General features: G+C 42.2%; 1 protein-coding gene across 1 annotated transcript in view; it reads right to left on the bottom strand.

Moving 5' to 3' along the window:
• LOC137379686 (receptor-type tyrosine-protein phosphatase zeta-like) overlaps nt 1-20074 on the bottom strand; it is a 262813-nt gene that overhangs the window by 63236 nt on the left and 179503 nt on the right. Inside the window, exons 12-13 of the mRNA XM_068050891.1 lie at nt 16867-19483; nt 4814-4958 (exon numbers count right to left, since the gene is read on the bottom strand). Of these exons, the coding sequence (XP_067906992.1) occupies nt 4814-4958; nt 16867-19483 (2762 nt within the window). The remainder of the gene's footprint in view (nt 1-4813; nt 4959-16866; nt 19484-20074) is intronic.

Below are 20074 nucleotides of genomic sequence, written 5' to 3'. Positions count from 1 at the left end.
GATCGGGCACCCTGTGCCCAAGGGAGAGCCAACCACTACAAACGCCCAACAAACCCCCACCCCCCCCCCCAACCAACCCCCCCTTGCCTTGCCGGGGCCCGACCGATTGTCCCTGGCGAGGCCGCAAAAACAGACCCATTTTCTGGTGCTCTCCGTCATCTTCATTCTTCAGCTGGGTTGCAGTCCCAGCAGTGGCCACTGCTCCCAGTGGCGCTGCTGGGACTATGAGTCTGCCGGCCCGCTCATTGGCTGGCAGCTCCATTAGGCGGGACTTCCTGCCTTAGGTGAGGTGGAAGTCCCGTCTGAGATCAATTAAGGACCTGGGGACCATAAAATCGGTCTGGACCCCAGGCCCGGCAGAGGTGGGATCACCACCCACTTTTCGGTCGGTGGACGGCTCACGCCCCTGCCCACCGTAAAATTCGGCCAGTGTCAAATTTTGTATGATAATGCTGCTGTGAAGAGCCTCTGGACATTTTACCATGTTAAAGGTGCCATATAAATATAAATTATTGTTCTGTTTGGAATGTTTGTTGTCTGGGGTGAGTGTATGTCTGAGATTGTTTATGGCTGCTCTTTTATGTGCAGTGAGTATATATTGCTTCTGCTTTGGATTTGCAAGCTTCTGTCCCTGGAGCTGTCAAGTCATTTCTTGCAAGAATATGGTTCTTTTTTAAAAAACAAAAAGTTTTTAAAATGGGCTTACAGAAACGTAACTTTTATCCCTGCAAGTTTCCTACTTTCACATCGGTAGTATCAATTATTTTGTTTATCAGCTCGCATAACTGGTGCCCTGTGGTTACATGATCTGGTGTGTATTTTAACTGGGAAATTGTGTGCCCTCAGTACATGACAGATATTAATGCACAAGATGCTGCGAATTGACTAATTTGGAGGGTCTATTGCTGTGATATTGCCTGGACACCCTTTTCATTCAATATAACATTAATCTAAACTGAAAATCAGAATAAATTCCCTTTATTTAGAAATCAAAGCGCACTCCCATTTATTTCACTGTTGAGAAGATACCAGAATTCTATTTTTTTAATATATATTTTATTTTATTTTATTTCATCTTAGTTTGTTCAGTTTGCTTACCCACTGTTTTTTTTTCATGTTTGTACTTGCGGCTGTTCAATTTTCAGTCCGTTAACACCCTATCTGTACTAATGCTTTGTCTTTCAACACACCATTAACATATTGTTTGCCTTTGCTCCACCACCTTCTGGTCAGCTATTCTGTGACCTTGTCCTATCTACACCTTCTCCTTTGTTATCTCTTGCCCCACCCCCACTTTACTTGCTTATAACCTTTTACAGTTCTAATATTTGCCAGTTCTGAAGAAGGGTCACTGACCTGAAACGTTAACTCTGCTTCTTTCTCCACAGATGCTGCCAGACCTGCTGAGTATTTCCAGCATTTCTTGTTTTTATTTCAGATTTCCAGCATCCGCAGTATCTGGCTTTTATTTTTTTTCTTCTTACTTTGTCTCCTGATTTAAACAGTTCCCAGCTACACAGCCTGAAAGCAACTGACCAGAGTTTACTTTTCATTTCTCCTACATGTGTCACGGTAACAAGGGTCACCAGTAATGATTTGAAGACACCACATTAATATACTCGCTCTTACAGCCTCAACTAATTCTTTTGTCAAAAAGCTATGCAGCTCCTTCTGGAATCTTGCCACCCTTTTTATCAACAATTTCTCCCTAGACATGCTCTTGTACATATTTGCCACCCACTGTATGAAGGAGTTAAATGTAAACTGTCTGTTTAATTTCTCTCTTTTGAGGTTAAGGCTCTGTTACCTAGTTACAGAGTATGTAGTTATTCCAGGCTATTTATCTAGGCTCAATTTGTCTACACCTCTCGGAATCTTGAAAACGTCCATCAGTTCTCCTGAGCCTTCTGTTCTCCTGTCTAAATGATTTTGAAAAGATAAATTTCTCAAGACATTTTGAACCGTGATGGTAAGGCAAGAAACACAAGTTCAAAGCACAGAAAGTTGAATATTGGACTGATGCCAGAAAGTTATTCTTTGCACTGCGTCAGCTGGGGCTCAGTGATAGCATTCAATTGCCTCGGAGTCAGAAGGAGGTGGGTTCAAGACCCACTCCAGAAAACTGAGCACATAACGCAGTACTGAGGGAGTGTTTCACTGTTGGATGTGCCAACTTTGAATGAGACATTAAGCTAGGGCCTCACATAGTCTCACAGGTGAACGGAAAAGATCTCACGCCACCTGAAGAAGAGCAGGGGAATTCACCTGAGTGTCCTGCCCAATATTTATCCTTCTACAAACACCAAAAAAAAAGAAATTAGGAACATAGGAAGTAACAGGAGTAGATTGATCAGTCCCTCGAACCAGTTTTGTCATTCAATTAGAATCATGGCTGATCTGTATCTTACCTCCACCTGTCTGCCTTGGTTCTGTAACCCTTAATAACTCTGCCTAACAAAAATCTCCTTTTGAAATTTTCAATTGACCTAGCCATAACAGCTTTTTAAAGGAGAGTTTCATATTTCTGCCACACACTAGGCTGAATTTGACTAGTCCACCGCTGGGCGAAAACAATGGTGGCCTGCTCATGCGGGCCGCACGTCGTAAAGCTGCCGCAATCCTAAGCGTGGCGCCTCATTTAAATAGCAGGGGCAGGTCACCTGACCCCCTCCCTCAACAAATGGAGGGGGCGGGCTGTCCGTCCCCAGCAATGGCGTTAGTTGACTGTGCGCAGGCGCTGACGCCATTTTTAAAGGACTTTGAGTCCTACCATTAAATTTAAAGATGCAGTGAATAAAAAAAATACATTTACTTTTCCCCTCTCCCACCCCCTCAATCACCATAAAGTTACTTACTTGCCCTCTCCCCCCCAAAACACGTACCTTATCCACCTGACCTTCCCCTCCCCCAAAGTGCATAAACTTTCACCTCAAACCCTTTTCACCATCCCCTACACCAACAATGTTACTTTGATCCTGTTCCCCCCCACTTCGCGCCCCCCCCCCAACACTGATAAACTTACCTCCTCCCCCCTCCCCGCGAGTGTTCCACCTTGTTTCCCCGGACGGGGATCCAAAGCCACGGGAGTGCCGGCCAATGGCAGGAAGATTGCAGTGGGACAGAAGGCGGCACCGTAGATATGATTACTTCATTTATTTTAATTTATTTAAATATGTTAATGCGGGTCCCGTTGCCAAGCAGTAGGGGGGGCTGCCACGAGGCCTTGCCACCGCTGGAAATATCAGGCCAGGCCCTCCTGGTGCGGGTACGAGGTGGCCCTCTCCCAGAGGCATGTTCCGGTCCCCCCGCCACGAACCCCGACATCGGGGGTTCTGTAAAATTCAGATTACTGTGTTAACAAGTGCTTCCTGAAATCACCCGTGAATGGCATAGCTCTAATTTTAAAGTTAGGCCCCCTTGTTCCGGACTCTTACAATAGAATAAATAGTTTCTCTTTATCTACCCTATCAGCTACCTTAATCATCGCAAACATCTCAATTAGATCATCCCTTAATCTTCTATATTCAAGGCAATATCTGGCCATTTATTACATTGCTGTTTGTGGGACTTTACTGTGTGCAAATTGGCTGCTGCAGTTCCTCCATTACAACAGTGACTAAGCTTCAAAAGTAATTCATTGGCTGTGAAGCACTTTAGGGCATCTTAAGGTCATGAAAAATCTTCTGGAAATGCAAGTTTTTACTACTTCACACAAAGAGTGATCAACACTTGGTATGGACTTTTGAGGAATGAGGGCAAAAAATGGTGCAATCACAAAAGGTTTTCTGGATGAATGAGCTAAATAGGCCAAATATATTCCTCATTTGCAGCCACCCTGCGATCTTGTAAACATCATCAGCTTCTCTAGTCTCTTCTCACAGCTCAAATATCTAATCCTCTATATTAGTTTAGTTACTTTCCTTTGTAGCACCTCCACATCCAGAACTGCACCCGCAATTCCAGATGAGGCTGAACCAATGCTCTATTCAAGCGCACAGTAACATCTCTGAATTTAATGTTTCATCCTGTTAGTTATATACCTTGGAACTGCATTACAAAGGTCAGAAGACTTTAGCAATATCAATGTTGCTAAGCTTGCACTGATACCTGAAGTAAGCCTGCTCGAAACATTCTGGACACCAATGCACAACATCTGTGACTGAATTTAATTCAGTGTTACTGTCTGGAAATGTTAATTCAGAAGAGTATTAAGGGATTTAAAGAACGAGAATTGACATTTCATCGGCCCCATATCTTGTACCATTACATTGCTTGGTTGCCTGATCCACCTAAAGATCTTATTGAAGTTAAATGAACTGCATTTGTGATTAACAAGCAAGTTTGCCTCAACAGTGGAATTAAGTCTTGATCATGTGACCTATTATTCTTACTTAGTCTTGACACTTAAACTTAATGAATAATGTTGCAGTGAAAATAGCAAAGCAATTAAACCACTTCACAGCAAATTATACAAAAATTAATAAGGTTAAACTAAAGTCACAAGACATATGTATCAGTGAAGCAGGCAACAATTTTGTAATCTACAAAAATATACTTTAAAGTTCTTTATAACCATGTCCCTATTGAACAGCATGAACTGTATTAGATATTTAGCTCATGCTAAAATTTGATTTGTGAAGAGAACTATCCAAGCACTTTCAAGGAAAACTTCAAGGGTTTTTACATGTTCAAGTATTACTTTATTTTACATTTCCGGAGCTCTGAAGCTCATTCTTTGTAATCTTCACCTTGCTATGTTTCCAAGCAATTATTTGTCAGCTAATGGAATCAACATGACTTCACAAGCACTCACCTCCAGTATATAAGGATAGCTACCAGCAACATCAAGCATAGGAAGGTGAGAGCTGACACCACCACAAGGGGGATTATTGCCTTTTTTTCTGTCTCTAAACCAACTGCCAAACCTATACGAGATTCATGGCTACTGTTACTGGCCTCTGTAGTTGTAGAAAAAGGAAAAGGATTAAAAACAGTTTACCGTGAGCAAACCAGAATAAAAAGAAAAAGCGCACTCATGACAATACAATAAAAACTTTATTGTTCCATGACTAAACATCTGTTATACTCCTAAAACATCACTTACGTGACATTACTCACCTGTACAATATAAAATGCCTGGAATTACTTTCAAGACAATCATGAGAAGCAAGGTTGAAGGGCAGAGCCAAATGCAGAATTAATTAGCCAGCAAAAGCATAGTCCCAGTACCACAAAGCCAAACTTACCCCACACATATTAAAGCAGAACGACCTTGAAGGCAATCTCTGAAAGATAAGCTTCACCTAATTTAAAATGTTAGGGTTTTAAATACAGTTACATTTCTGAAGTTCATTTCTATCATCAACAAACTGGCATTACAACTAGATAGCATCTTAATCAGAAAATAGGCCTTTGGCTTGAATTGAAACCGATCATTGACAGTGATCCTTTTGTCTGAAACCGTATGCAAAACATTACAATAACACCTTGAGATTTTTCCAATGTGCATTTGCTACAAGTTTAGAAAATGAATCATTAAGCTAACATGCTGAATATTGTTAACCTTTTACTAGTCGATCTGCGTTGCTCAAGGACAAAAGAAAACATACTCACTTTCTGTAATTATTTCTTTACTTTCTTTCCATTTGCGAGCTCTTTCTTTGGGTATTTCTATCTTTCTGTTATCTCTCTTTCTCTACAGGTGTCATACACTTTTCTCCTGGTGCAGTCTGTAACTCTTGGTGTCAAACTCTTTCCTCACTCTTTTATTCTCTTTCTTTTTTTGTAAAACTCTCCTCACCCATATTTCCCCTGTCTTGACTGCCCCAAAAATGTTTCTGTATTGATCGACTCAATTTCTATGTCTCATATTGTTCAAGTGTGCAGCAAATGGCGGACAACATGTGGGTGGGTACCATGGGAGGTGGGTACCGTGATCATATGGGGACAGGCTGTCCAACAGATTGTGAAATGCCTAGAGATGAGAGCGAAACAGAGGCATTGGAGCTGGTGGCTCTACTGGAAGGAAGTGGGGGTCTGGGGTCAGCATGTGGGATGGACTATATTGACATATTGGATGGGTGTTCTGGGCTTCAGGCCTGGTAGCACTTGAGAAGGGGGAAAAGGGGCTGGCAACATTCAGCGAATGGTGAGGAAGAAGAGTTATAATATTTTATATAGGGGATGCAAGTTACGTGAGCTGCAATTCAGCATGTTGCAAGTGCCACCAAACTAAGGAGGATGAGAAAATCCCAATATTGCAATTGCTGTATAGGATGCCATCTGCTGACACCTGATGCAAATTACAGAATAGGATGATTGCAAATCTCCCAGTTAAATGGCCAGGGGAACATCTGTTATTGCTATAAACCAAATGTTATTCGCAGTATATGGCTACTACTCCAAAAATGCATGATTTACTTTGATTAAGCAAGTTTAAACTGTACATCTCCATTGAACAGGATGTGCTGCGTTTATGCATTTATGACCTGGTCTGGAATGCCATGCAGAATAAATTGCCTGGTTTATGAAGAGAATTGTCCATTTTTTCCACATAAAATATGTTTTGACACTCAATTGTGGAGGTGATTCTGTAATTAGTTTTAATACTCCTACCAGATGTCATTCATTAAAGTCTATTTCTGGCTAAATAATAACACGCATATAAATATATAAATGCACTTCAATGTGAAGTATAATCTAAAAATGTTGATTATTCCTGTATTTATTCATTACAATCCAAGAGCTGGGATTGGGGTAAGGTAAAGGTCTGGAAGATTAGTTGAATTAGTGGCCCTGTCTCCCTGAGAGAAATAAAAAAAAACTATCTCCTACATATTTGGGATTATGCACAATTTATTTGCATAGTTCCCTCTTGGTGCAAACATTTGATCCCTTCCAATCTTGCTGGGTGATGCAGACTTTTGGGTGCTCCCTGCACCTTCCAAGCAGCTCAGCTGATTTCAGCTTGAAGTCTAATCTGTAGCTCGTGAAATCTGGAAAATAAAACTGGTGATGATTCTTCCTGCCCCCCATTCCCCCATCTCACCTACACTGGCCCTTGGCTGCTGTGCTGATGAAGAATGGAAAACAGACACCAAGGATTCCAGGAGGTTGCATAGGGGTTTAGGTTGGGGGGAGGGGGGGGCACAGTAAATTGCCACAAAATACAAAAGCAGTCCAAGATCTACAACATTCCATTATAAAAAGCTGAAAAGCACCAAACATACAATCATAGCAGGCTAACCCTCTAAATAACTAAATAAATAAATGATAAAAATGATTTGTGATGGTGTTTGCCAGAGCTTTCTGTGTTAATAATGTAACGCAGAACAGCAAAGTTACTTTAAACATTGGGGACACCAGTTACGCAGCAACTCATACTTCAATTTTACAAACTTATTCTTATTATTCCTCTAAAAAGCTAATAGCCAAGGCCTCTGTTACATTAGAAAATGGGAACCATCGGTGGGTCAAAAGTGCAATAACTAAAAACCTATCCACCTTTGAAAACCAGGTCTGAAATGATACAGCATTCCTCCCTGTACACTCAGATATAAATGGGCAAAGACATGAAAAGTAATTTGCTTTACAACTTAATGTGATGAGGTAACAGAACCACAAAACACCCACTCTGTACACTTGTGGGATGTATAAGGAAAACAGACTGATTCATTAATTTGCAACTGAGCACAAGACAACAAATTTCTATAACCTCCTGAAAGATTGTAATGATCCTGCAGTACATGACAGTGAAAACAAAAGATATTCATAGAGAATATGCGATTTAGTAAGATTTGTCAGCTTGCTTTGAAAAATACCATCTAAAAACAGTAAGGACCAGAATTTGCTGGATCAATGTTTCCAGGTAGTTATACTCACAATTGCACACTTAGCTTTTAATTTTTTTTGAACACAAAGTTGCCGTATGTGCAATGAGATAACAGAGCAGCAAAGGCAGCAGGACATCTGGGAATGGAGTGAACAGGATAATGTATTTAGATTTAGAGATACAGCACTGAAACAGGCCCTTTGGCCCACCGAGTTTGTGCCGACCATCAACCACCCATTTTATACTAATCCTACACTAATTCCCTATTCCTAACACATCCCCATCTGTCCCTATATTTCCCTACCACCTACCTATACTAGGGGCAATTTATAATGGCCAATTTACCTATCAACATGCAAGTCTTTGGCATGTGGGAGGAAACCGGAGCACCCGGAGGAAACCCATGCAGACACAGGGAGAACTTGCAAACTCCACACAGGCAGTACCCAGAATTGAACCCGGGTCGCTGGAGCTGTGAGGCTGCGGTGCTAACCACTGCGCCACTGTGCCGCCCTTTTTTTTATTTTTATTTTTTAACCCCATCCCCCACACACTCCCCTGCCCACACACACAACCCTTAACCAATGAGTTTAATGGATTGAGAAATAAACAGTGGAAAGACTGAGAAGAAAGGTGAATACAATGTCAAATCAGGTGCAGAAATAAAGAGAGGGAAATGAAGGTCGGAATAAGAGAAAGGAAAAAAAGAGGCAGAAAGGAAAAGAATGAAAAAATTAAAGGATTTAAAATTTGACATTTTTAAAATTGCTTAAACAATTTACAACTTGAAAGAATGAAAGTCTACCTTTATAATTTACTCAATAAAAACAGAAAGTGCTGTAAACACTCAGCAGGCCAGGCAGCACACATGGAGAGAGAAAAACAGAGCCAATGTTCCAGGTCTGTGAACCTTTAGTATTGGTCTTATAATTTACTTTCTGGGCAAGAGAGGTTAATTGGCAGTCATTAACAACATTTTGTTAAAAGATTACTAACACTGATAATGTTTAGACTTAACTTTTTGTGGCACATTTAATGCATAATTAATGCACAAATGCAGCAACTTCGTGAAACTCACAAAGACGTTAAATGCAAGATGGTTTTTGTGATGCGAATGGCGGAGCAGCACAAATCATCCAGCATCTTGTGGCGATTCACAGTTCACGACGTATCTCCTCCTCATTATAAGTTTCTGGCTGAATTACACTGTAATAGTGTGCGTCATTCACGCAACATTATTTTTTTCATCAAAATCTGGCCTGTAGCATCACAATGTGATCTGTTTCACAGGATCGCTCACAATATGTTGGCAGGAAAATGCTACCCTCTAGAGGCATTTTCTATTACATTTTATTTTGCTGTTATTTTATTCTGCACTGGTCAGCTTTTTGCAGTTTCCTAAAATGGCTTCCAGTGAAAAGGGCTCTGTAATAGACAGCTAATACAGAGTTGGGACTTTTTAAAAAATTCATTCATGGGATGTGGGTGTCGCTGGCCAGGCCAGCATTTATTGCCCATCCCTAATTGCCCTTGAGAAGGTGGTGGTGAGCTGCCTTTTTGAACCGCTGCAGTCCATGTGGGGTAGGTATACCCACAGTGCTGTTAGGAAGGGAGTTCCAGGATTTTGACCCAGCGAAAGTGAAGGAATGGCGATATAGTTCCAAGTCAGGATGGTGTGTGACTTGGAGGGGAACTTGCAGGTGGTGGTGTTCCCATGTATTTGCTGCCCTTGTCCTTCTAGTTGATAGAGGTCGCGGGTTTGGAAGGTGCTGTCTGAGGAGCCTTGGTGCAATGCTACAGTGCATCTTGTAGATGGTACACACTGCTGCCACTGTGCATCGGTGGTGGAGGGAGTGAATGTTTGTAGATGGGGTGCCAATCAAGCGGGCTGCTTTGTCCTGGATGGTGTTGAGCTTCTTGAGTGTTGTTGGATCTGCACCCATCCAGGCAAGTGCAGAACATTCCATCACACTCCTGACTTGTGTTTTGTAGATGGTGGACAGGCTTTGGGGAGTCAGGAAGTGAGTTGCTCACCACAGGATTCCTAGCCTCTGACCCACCCCTGCAGTCACGGCATCCACATGGCTACTCTAGTTCAGTTTCTGGACAACAGCAAACCCCAGGATGTTGATAGTGGGGGATTCAGCGATTGTAAAGCCAGTGAATGTCAAGGCCAGATGATTAGATTCTCTCTTGTTGGAGATGGTCATTGCCTGGCACTTGTGTGGTGCAAATGTTACTTGCCACTTATCAGCCCAAGCCTGGATATTGTCCAGGTCTTGCTGCATTTCTACACGGACTGCTTCAGTATCTGAGGAGTCACGAATGGTGCTGAACATTGTGCAATCATCCGCGAACATCCCCACTTCTGACCTTATGATTGAAGGAAGGTCATTGATGAAGCAGCTGAAGATGGTTGCGCCTAGGACACTACCCTGAGGAACTCCTGCAGTGATGTCCCGGAGCTCAGATGATTGACCTCCAACAACCACAACCATCTTTCTTTGTGCTAGGTATGACTCCAGCCAGCAGAGGGTTTTCCCCCTGATTCCCATTGACCTCAGTTTTGCTCGGGCTCCTTGACGCCATACTCAGTCAAATGCTGCCTTGAAGTCAAGGGCAGTCACTCTCACCTCACCTCTTGAGTTCAGCCCTTTTGTCCATGTTTGAACAAGGCCGTAATGAGGTCAGGAGCTGAGTGGCCCTGGCGGAACCCAAACTGAGCATCACTGAGCAGGTTATTGCTAAGCAAGTGCTGCTTGATGGCACTGTTGATGACACCTTCCATCACTTTACTGATGATAGACAGTAGGCTGATGGGGCGGTAATTGGTCGGTTTGGATTTGTCCTGCTTTTTGTGTACAGGACATACCTGGGCAATTTTCCACATTGCAGGGTGGATGCCAGTGTTGTAGCTGTACTAGAACAGCTTGGCTAGGGGCGCGGCAAGTTCTGGAGCACAGGTCTTCAGTACTATTGCCGGAATATTGTCAGGGCCCATAGCTTTTGCAGTGCCTTCAGTCATTTCTTGATATCACGCGGAGTGAATCGAATTGGCTGAAGTCTGGCATCTGTGATGCTGGGGACTTCTGGAGGAGGCCAAGATGGATCATCAACTCGGCACTTCTGGCTGAAGATTGTTGCAAATGCTTCTGCCTTATCTTTTGCACTGATGTGCTGGGCTCCCCCATCATTGAGGATGGGGATATTTGTGGAGCCACCTCCTCCAGTTAGTTGTTTAATTGTCCACCACCATTCACGGCTGGATGTGGCAGGACAGCAGAGCTTAGATCTGATCCATTGGTTATGGGATCGCTTAGCTCTGTCTATTGCATGCGGCTTACGCAATTTGGCACGCAGATAGTCCTGTATTGTAGCTTCATCAGGTTGACACCTCATTTTGAGGTATGCCTTGTGCTGCTCCTGGCATGCCCTCCTGCACTCTTCATTGAACCAGGGTTGGTCTCCTGGCTTGATGGTAATGGTAGAGTGGGGGATAATACGGGCCATGAGGTTACAGATTGTGGTTGAGTACAATTTTGCTGCTGCTGATGGCCCACAGCGCCTCATGGATGCCCAGTTTTGCATTGCTAGATCTGTTCGAAATCTATCCCATTTAGCACGGTGATAGTGCCACACAACACGATGGACGGTATCCTCAATGTGAAGGCGGGACTTCATCTCCACAAGGACTGTGCGGTGGTCACTCCTGCCAATACAGTCATGGACAGAAGCATCTACAGCAGGCAGATTGGTGAGGACGAGGTCAAGTATGTTTTTCCCTCATGTTGGTTCCCCCACCACCTGCCACAGACCCAGTCTAGCAGCTATGTCCTTTAGGACTCAGCCAGCTCGGTCAGTAGTGGTGCTACCGAGCCATACGGGCTTGGTGATGGACATTGAAGTTCCCCACCCAGAGTACATTTTGTGCCCTTGCCACCCTCAGTGCTTCCTCCAAGTGGTGTTCAACATGGTGGAGTACTGAGTCATCAGCTGAGGGAGGGCAGTAGGTGGTAATCAGTAGGAGGTTACCTTGCCCATGTTTGACCTGATGCCATGAGACTTCATGGGGTCCGGAGTCGATGTTGAGGACTCCCAGGGCAACTCCCTCGCTGTTGTATACCACTGAGCCACCACCTCTGCTGGGTCTGTCCTGCCGGTGGGACAGGTCATACCCGGGGATAGTGATTGCAGTGTCTGGGACATTGTCTGTAAGGTATGATTCCGCGATTATGACTATGTCAGGCTGTTGCTTGACTAGTCTGTGGGACAGCTCTCCCAACTTTGGCACAAGCCCCCAGTAAGGAGGACTTTGCAGCGTCGACAGGGCTGGGTTTGCCGTTGTCGTTTCCGGTGCCTAGGTCAATGCCGGGTGGTCCGTCCGGTTTCATTCCTTTTTATTAACGTTGTAGCGGTTAGGTACAACTGAGTGACTTGCTGGGCCATTTCAGAGGGCATGTAAGAGTTAACCACATTGCTGTGGGTCTGGAGTCACATGTAGGCCAGACCAGGTAAGGACAGCAGATTTCCTTCCCGAAAGGACATTAGTGAACCAGATGGGTTTTTACAACAATCGACAATGGTTTCATGGCCATCTTTAGACTAGCTTTTAATTCCAGATTTATTAATTGAATTCAAATTCCACCTTCTGCTGTGGTGGGATTCGAACCCATGTCCCCAGAGAAATACCCTGGGTCTCTGGGTTACTAGTCTAGTGATAATACCACTACGCCACCACCTCATCAGTATGGCCAGGATCTTCCCCAGTGTTCAGCAATGAGGAAAGCACACTTTCTGTTATGGCAATTGCTACTGGCTGAAACTGTTTACCTTTTCCAGTGCCAGCACTCTTTGTTGGAGCCATCCAGCTCAACAAGGATTATGGTGCCTCTGAAGGTAACAACACTGAGCTGTTTACATTATAAGACTGCCTCCAACAGTGCACTTACCTTCAGAGGCAACCTGGTCGCAGAAAGGCAGCACAAGAAAGGGCCAATGCCTGTATCTTAAATAGGCAAAATATTTATTACAGAACCTTGACAACGTAATACAAAGACAAGTATGCAACACATAAAGGCCTTTTGCCCCATCAAACCCAGTCCTTCTCAGATCATGAACAATCATCATGACCATCATGGCCTCGCTAACACTGAATTAATCTCCTGAGGAATATTTTCCCCTGATACCCAAAGGAACTAAGTAAAATCTAACAATATCTTATCATTGCTAAATCTCCACAATTCAACTCCAGCTAGTTCATTTGTATGGCTGACATTCCCTTAGTTACAGCAGCACATGTACCATGAAGCAATTGACAATCTGTCCCCATGCTTATCCATATAATTTCCAATCCACTTTCCAGCTAGCTACTTACTGAGCTTATTTTGAAGAAATAAATTAACACATTATTATTTGTTCTTTAATGTTTTCAGTGCATTTTGAAGTGACTGTAATTCAGGAATAAAGAAGGCACTGTACAAAGAACTGATCAAAGTAAAGTTAGTCAAAGATACAAGTAAAAATTTGCTTGTATTCCAAAATTATATACCCAAGAGTGATTTTAACCTAACTACTGCATAACTTACTGAACACAAATCAATATTAAGTATTAAAAGCAAATAAGGTATTGTATTAACATTGTTGAAATTTTGAGGTAGTCACATTGAACATTTTGAAAATGTGAAAAATTGGAGAAGAAATCATGATGTTTATAGAACATAATACAACACAAACAATGTTAGAGTTTAACACTAGTGCATTTTCTCCTTTTAGAGATTCACCATAAAAAGTATCTGATGAGCTTTGGGTGAATCTATTACACAAAAGATTCCCCGCAGGCTCATCCACTCATGTTGTTGGCACATCAGTCAGACAACCTAATCCTAACAAATCCATAGACAGTCTTCAGTGGCCTCAAGGGAACTGTGAATGGTAACATCCCAGGCTGAAGGAAGTAGGATTGCTAATTTCTCACCACTGTGCTTAGCAGGTGAACTAGAGAGCTCACTTATTCCACCAACTAGGCTCAGCCAAATTGTATGTTATGCAACATTGCTGTGTCATTGTACTTTTGGTTTTTACCAGACATAACAGGTCATGGACATTCTAAAGCAGGCAAGTGGTCTCCTTAATTTGTAGTGGGAATACCAAAGTACGAATCACCTCTCAAATGATATGCCATTGGTGGATTATGGTAGACCCCTTGCCTTGTACGGCAGTGTTCAGGAATATATGCTGAAGGATGCTGCACGAGGTAACCAGACTAAGTAAAGTCTGGACCATGGATCCTGTGTCTTTGAGGGCTGTGGGTATTCCCTAAAAGATATTACATAGTCATCTTCATTGTATTTGCTCCTTTACTTTGAGATGCTGATGATTTCTTGGTGCACCTTTGAGCAACAGGATATGGAAGAAATCTGTGGAGATATGAAAAATATTTTCATCAATTGATTTTGGACCATCCATTTACAGCAGAGGCTTTGCATTAGGATGGCTCCAGATGACAATGAATGAACAATTTATATATTTCAAGCACAGGGAATAAATATGGGCATAGGATACAATCCATATGATTTCCAAAATGTTACTAAATATTTTTGGTAGGCCTTATATAGAAGATTTCATGCACTCTTTTATTATGTGATTTTTTTAAAACTGATCAGAAAAAAAACTGAACAGAACACTTACCAGAATGAAATAACTCTGATGGCTCATTTGTGTAGAAAATTTGACAGCTTGACAGTTGTCTTCTGTGGCCAGCTGAGTATCTCCTGTGAAGCCACGTGAGCACGTTTGTCCCTGAACTTCATATTTTTGATTGTGTGCTATTTTACTGTTGAACACACATTTGAAGTTATTTTTGGGCACTTAGAGTTTCATGTAAGTGATAGTTTTGTGTGACAAGACTCTTGTCATGAAACCTAGTATGCCAGTAGCACAGATCGGAGAACTAAATGCAAAGGTAAAATGAATGACTAAAAAGTCAGAAATGCTGTGAAACAGACCCACTAACCCCTGACTCTCTGATCTACACTTTTTGCAAGTGAGGTTCTGGGCTTGGAGCTTCATCTCATTAAACTTGCCCTATTGTGAGCCATGGGCCTTCTGTGGTGAGCAGTGAGGTCCTATAGTGCCACACAAAGCATGTTTAAATTTGATGCACTGTGATTGCTACAAAGAGCTCTGCTTCTGCTGTCTGAGTTTTCTTTTGCCACCATTTTATACTCTAGTTGCAACTCGATCAGCATTGCGCACTACATTCACCGTATAGTTACGCTGTTTCGTCCACTTGCTAGAGTGGTAAATTTGATGACTGTGAATAAACGTATTAACCTGCCATCCATGGTAAATTGAGATTATTGCAAGTCAGAGCACAAAATATCAACATGTAAGTGGCAGGTGTATGTGGTTACATTTGGAAAAGTACGTCAATGGACTTTCTACCCAACAGTTCGGAGCCGCAACGTTCTCTGGTTGCAGCTTTATTTTGCTCTTTTGTTGCTCGCCACATGTTAACTGCATCAGAATTCACTTCAAAATGATGCATCAACCACATAACTGCAATGTCCCTTGCAGTAACAGGAAATTCTGTATTACATTTCAATAGGAAATGAAAATATATTGATCAACTCATTAGCTGTAAGAAAGCATGTTTGCTAATCTACTATTGCGTTGGTTACAGGTTCACACCACAAAATTGAATTGAACTCTCGACTCAGTAAGGAATATAGAACAACACAAATACGAGTGTCTTAAATTTCTATGAGGGTTCAGTTGACAACAAAAACATATCAGGATTGATAACAGAAACATATCAGCATCACCAGAACTCTGAGAAGTATTATACCCCTAAAACACACTTATCTTTAATAATTTAATCAATTATGCTGGTGCATTTGATAGGGCCAGCTTTTATATATTTTTTTTATCAAATTCTGTACACTTTCATGCAATGCCATGCATTATGGCAGACACCAAGGGCAGCAGGTTGGACTAAGTTGAAGGCCATCAATTGAAACACTATTTCTTTCTTTAGATTTAATCTCAAACACTATTGTACCCATTCAATTAAAAGTCAAAACACTATTGTGTCCACTGAATTTATGGGGCAATGTTATTTGCTTTTGGGTTCCACTGTACTTTGCAAGGGAATAGCTGGCCTTGTACATTAGAAACTATTTTTTCCAAACAAAAAATGTTCATCTGGCTCAGGGAGCACAGACCTTCATAATCTCTTTCAACTTGACCATCTATGTGCTGCAAAGTCAAGGAAGTAAGTTGGTCTGCATATCCCACGACCCTGTATAATGCATGTGTTACTGTTTCAACTTTTAAAAAAAACCATGAGAACACACTTGTGGGTCAGACACCATAATTTCTCCTGTCCACAAATATATTCCTCTACCATCTTCGGTACAAATCAAGCTTTTTCCCCTCTAATTTGCTGTCAGAGTATAAATATATTTGTAATCACTTTACAAGGTCAATTATATTACTCAAATGCAATATTTCACACTTCTCAAATTACCAAAGACACTAACCCAGTGCTAGTTTATAATGAAGCTCGAACATTTGCTGAACTTTGATATTGCAAGATAAATAATTCACAGTTGCTATAGGATTACACTGTAGGAGATCATTCTGTGCTACTAGGCAAACAATCTCATAATAGCTCAATTTCTGAAGGTGTTTTGAGTGAATTGAGAACAATGCAGTTAAGTAAAGCATAATGTATGAGCAGGATGGCAATTCTGGCTCAACTTAGATCATACCCAAATCAGAATTATTGGAAATTTAAACTCAAAGTTTGCTTTCTATTAATCTAATATTTCACTGAATTTTATAGATGCGGGGCATCTCCTATGGCCACCATCAATTGTTATTAGTCACAGAGATACAGACATGAATGGGACAACTTAATGATGAGTCCTTTCAGACATCAACAAGACTCCCACGGCCAAGGTCTCTGACCATCACCTCAGGAACTGCATTAATTTCACCTTTGGCTTTGCAAATTGTTTTCAATCATAACTAACCTGCCTCATAAACGTCGAATAAAGTTGTTTCAAGCCCACTAGTTACAGTTGGAGCTGAAGGCAGTGATGTCCTTGGGTCTGCTGCTTTACCTGTGCCTGTTGTACTGTCTAATGCTCTATAATTATACTCGAGGGAACTTAACACCACTGACGTTTCATTAACAGTTAGACTATCAGATGCGCTCTGGCTAGAACCACTCTCCTCTTCAGTGGCCAGGAAAGTACTAGTCCTAGAATGTGCTGGGGATGGTTTCGTAGTTACTGTTGTGGTCCAATTATGTCTTGTTATTATTGTTGGTCTTTTGTGCTTTCCGGTGGAGACATTTGGTGTCAGTGTTGTTGCCATGTAATGATTTCTGTCCACATCTGAATCTGTTAAATTGATGTTAAGGGTGGTGATGAATGACTTTTCTTCAGAAGATGCAGGTGATCCTGATATGATTTGGGGATACTGACTATTCTGCTCCTCTGGAGTGCTGATTATCTGCCCATGTATGTGAGTTATTGCCTTTTCCTCAGATTTGGGGTTAAATGTTGCTGGAACACTATCATCTGTCTCAGACAAATCAACTTCTGAACCGGAAGACCACAATTCAGCATCATGACTTTCACTCAGCAATGTGACAGAGGAACGCACTGAAGGAGCTGGTAAAGGGGCAGCAGAAACTTGCATAGTTATCTCACTGCTGTGATTTGTAGTTGGAACAGAAATGTATGTTGCATCATAATTTGATAAAGACAAGCTATTAGGAACAGAAATCTGGTAATTGGAAACAGTGGAGGAAACATAAGGGAGTGCATTATCACTGGAAGAAATGAAGGAAACATAAACCATTGTCCCATTTTTCAATAATGTTTTGGTATCATTCAATGATCTCATACTACTAGAGACACTAACAGTAGGTTGCAGCGACAATTCATTACTGGATAAAGCAGGAGTAGTTGGAGTTGATATTTGACTGTGGGGAAAAACAGGAGTAGCATACGAAGATATTTTGCTCTCATAGGAGGTAGGGATCACTTGAAGCAACATATCAGCAACAGTGGGTGCAGAAGTAACACGGAATGTCTCGTCATTGGGAACAACGGAAGGAGTCAGAGGCAACATCAAAGTGTTGGAAAGAGCAGGAGTAACATGAAGAAATATCTCATTCTCTTTAGAACTAGGATAAGTTTGAAGAGACATCACACCACTGGTTAAAGGAAGGGCAGATTCAAACAACAGGTCACCAACAGAGGCTGCAGTAGTGGCATGCAGCACTAGCTCACTGCTAGATGCAGCAGAAGTCACATCCAGTAATGCTGGAATTTCAGAAGCGGTTTGAAGGTCATAAGGGAGTATCTCACTAGAAAAGGAAGTAGGAGTAGTATGGAGAGACACCACATTGTTAGCTAAAGGAAGGGTAGCTTGAAGTAATACATCAACACTGGCTGGTAGAGATGAGCCAGGCAATCCCACTTCATCATAGGAAACAACAGAGGTAGCTTGAAGCAACATTTGACTGCAAGGAAAAATATGGACAGAAGGAGGAAATATCTCACTAGCTGGGGAGCCAAAGGTCACATGCAGCGACATTGGGTCACTCGATAAAGGATGGGTCATTTGAAGAAACACTTCACTATTAGCAGAAGCAGAGGATTGATAAAAAGGTGCACTGAATAAGGAGGGAGTAGGCTGCAGCAGTACTTCATCATGGGTATAAGCAGAGGTAGCATGAAAGGACACGTCTCTGTTTGAGGGCACAGTGGTAGTTTGAAACACCATCTCACCAGTAGAGTAAGGAGAGGTAGCTTGGACTTCTTTCTCTTTAAGTAAGGTATTTAACCTGTCAGTGGAATCTGGAGTACTCTGTAGATACATCTCTTGGTCAGAAGGAGGAATAGTTTCAGGAAACATCTTCTCACTAGATGCAACTACATTTCCACTGAAAGAGGTCACCATATCTGGGTGGACTGTTGCTGTAGAACTGACAGAGTCAGGGACCACGCCGAGCTCTTGTAACTTAATAGTTTCATTGGTCGATGCACTTTGCTCTGTGCCAGAATCCGTCAGAGGTGCAATTATAGTTGGTTCAGACAACAAATTAGAAGGTGAATTACTTTTGAGGCCACCTTCAGATGTAACAGGCTGAGGAACATTTCTGGTGTCGATGGTGTATGCACTTGATATACTGTCAGGTTCTGTAGTGGTACTGAAGTCTGGGACTTCCTTGGATGTAACTGGAATTCTTGTTTTGTGGGAAGCAGTGAAAATTTCATTCAATTCCAGGGATCCCATGGCTGAAGAATAGTCCGAGTCCTCTGGAACTGAAGAGACCATGGTTTGGGTTTCAGGGTGCAAGGCAGCACGTATGTTGGATGTTGTTTCAACCACAGTGAAGGAGGATGGGTAAACAATAACATCGGAAATGGCAACCTTCGTGGTCATTTCCTCATTCCCCTTGACAAAATACTTTTCATAAGGAACAGCATTCAAGTTCTGCTCTTTGTCATTAATGGTTATGGACTTCATACTTTCAGTTCCCACACTCCCTTCATTCCATTTGTGATTAAGTACTGGAGCTGTGTAAGGTTCGAGTAAAATTGTTTCTGCTTTTTCTGGATTATTTTCTTTTGGCTGAAGGAAAAAAAGAAAAGAAAGAATGCACACCTGTTCATTTCAGGTAGTCTACCTCCCAAAATTTGCATATATTCACTTTGAACTTCTGCAAGGGTTTCTCCAGTGGAAGATTGGCAGAACTTTTGGGGAAATTGCCTAAGTGGCTAAAAATGGCCGTTTGCACCATTTCTCCAAGGCTTCTGCTGAAGTTACACTGGGAGATTGAGAGAACCTGTGGGAATCCTCCCCCATTATTTTTGCACTTGAATCACTTATTCCAATCATTGGGTTTCCACGACATATTTTCCCCACTAAAGTGTACAGGTTAAATATATGCCTGATTTTCAAACTCCACCACACCCCCACAACCACTCCCCACCCCCCCCCCCCCCACCCCCCCACAACCACTTTTATCCACCATATCTTGCCTACAAGTTGGCTGGAGTGGAACTGGAATGTGCTCCACCTGGCTTGACCTATCCTGCCCTATTTGCCAGTTCAAGCCATTTTCTGAGCACAGACTCACTCCAGCAGCCAGAAGGCCTTCCACCTCAAGTGAGGGGGGCAGGGGCTGACAGACGAGCTCCTCCTCAAGCTTACTGCCCACCA

The sequence above is a fragment of the Heterodontus francisci genome, chromosome 18 (genome assembly GCF_036365525.1).
Source record: "Heterodontus francisci isolate sHetFra1 chromosome 18, sHetFra1.hap1, whole genome shotgun sequence".
Classification (NCBI taxonomy): Eukaryota; Metazoa; Chordata; class Chondrichthyes; order Heterodontiformes; family Heterodontidae; genus Heterodontus; species Heterodontus francisci.
This window is presented reverse-complemented; position numbering and strand designations above follow the sequence as displayed.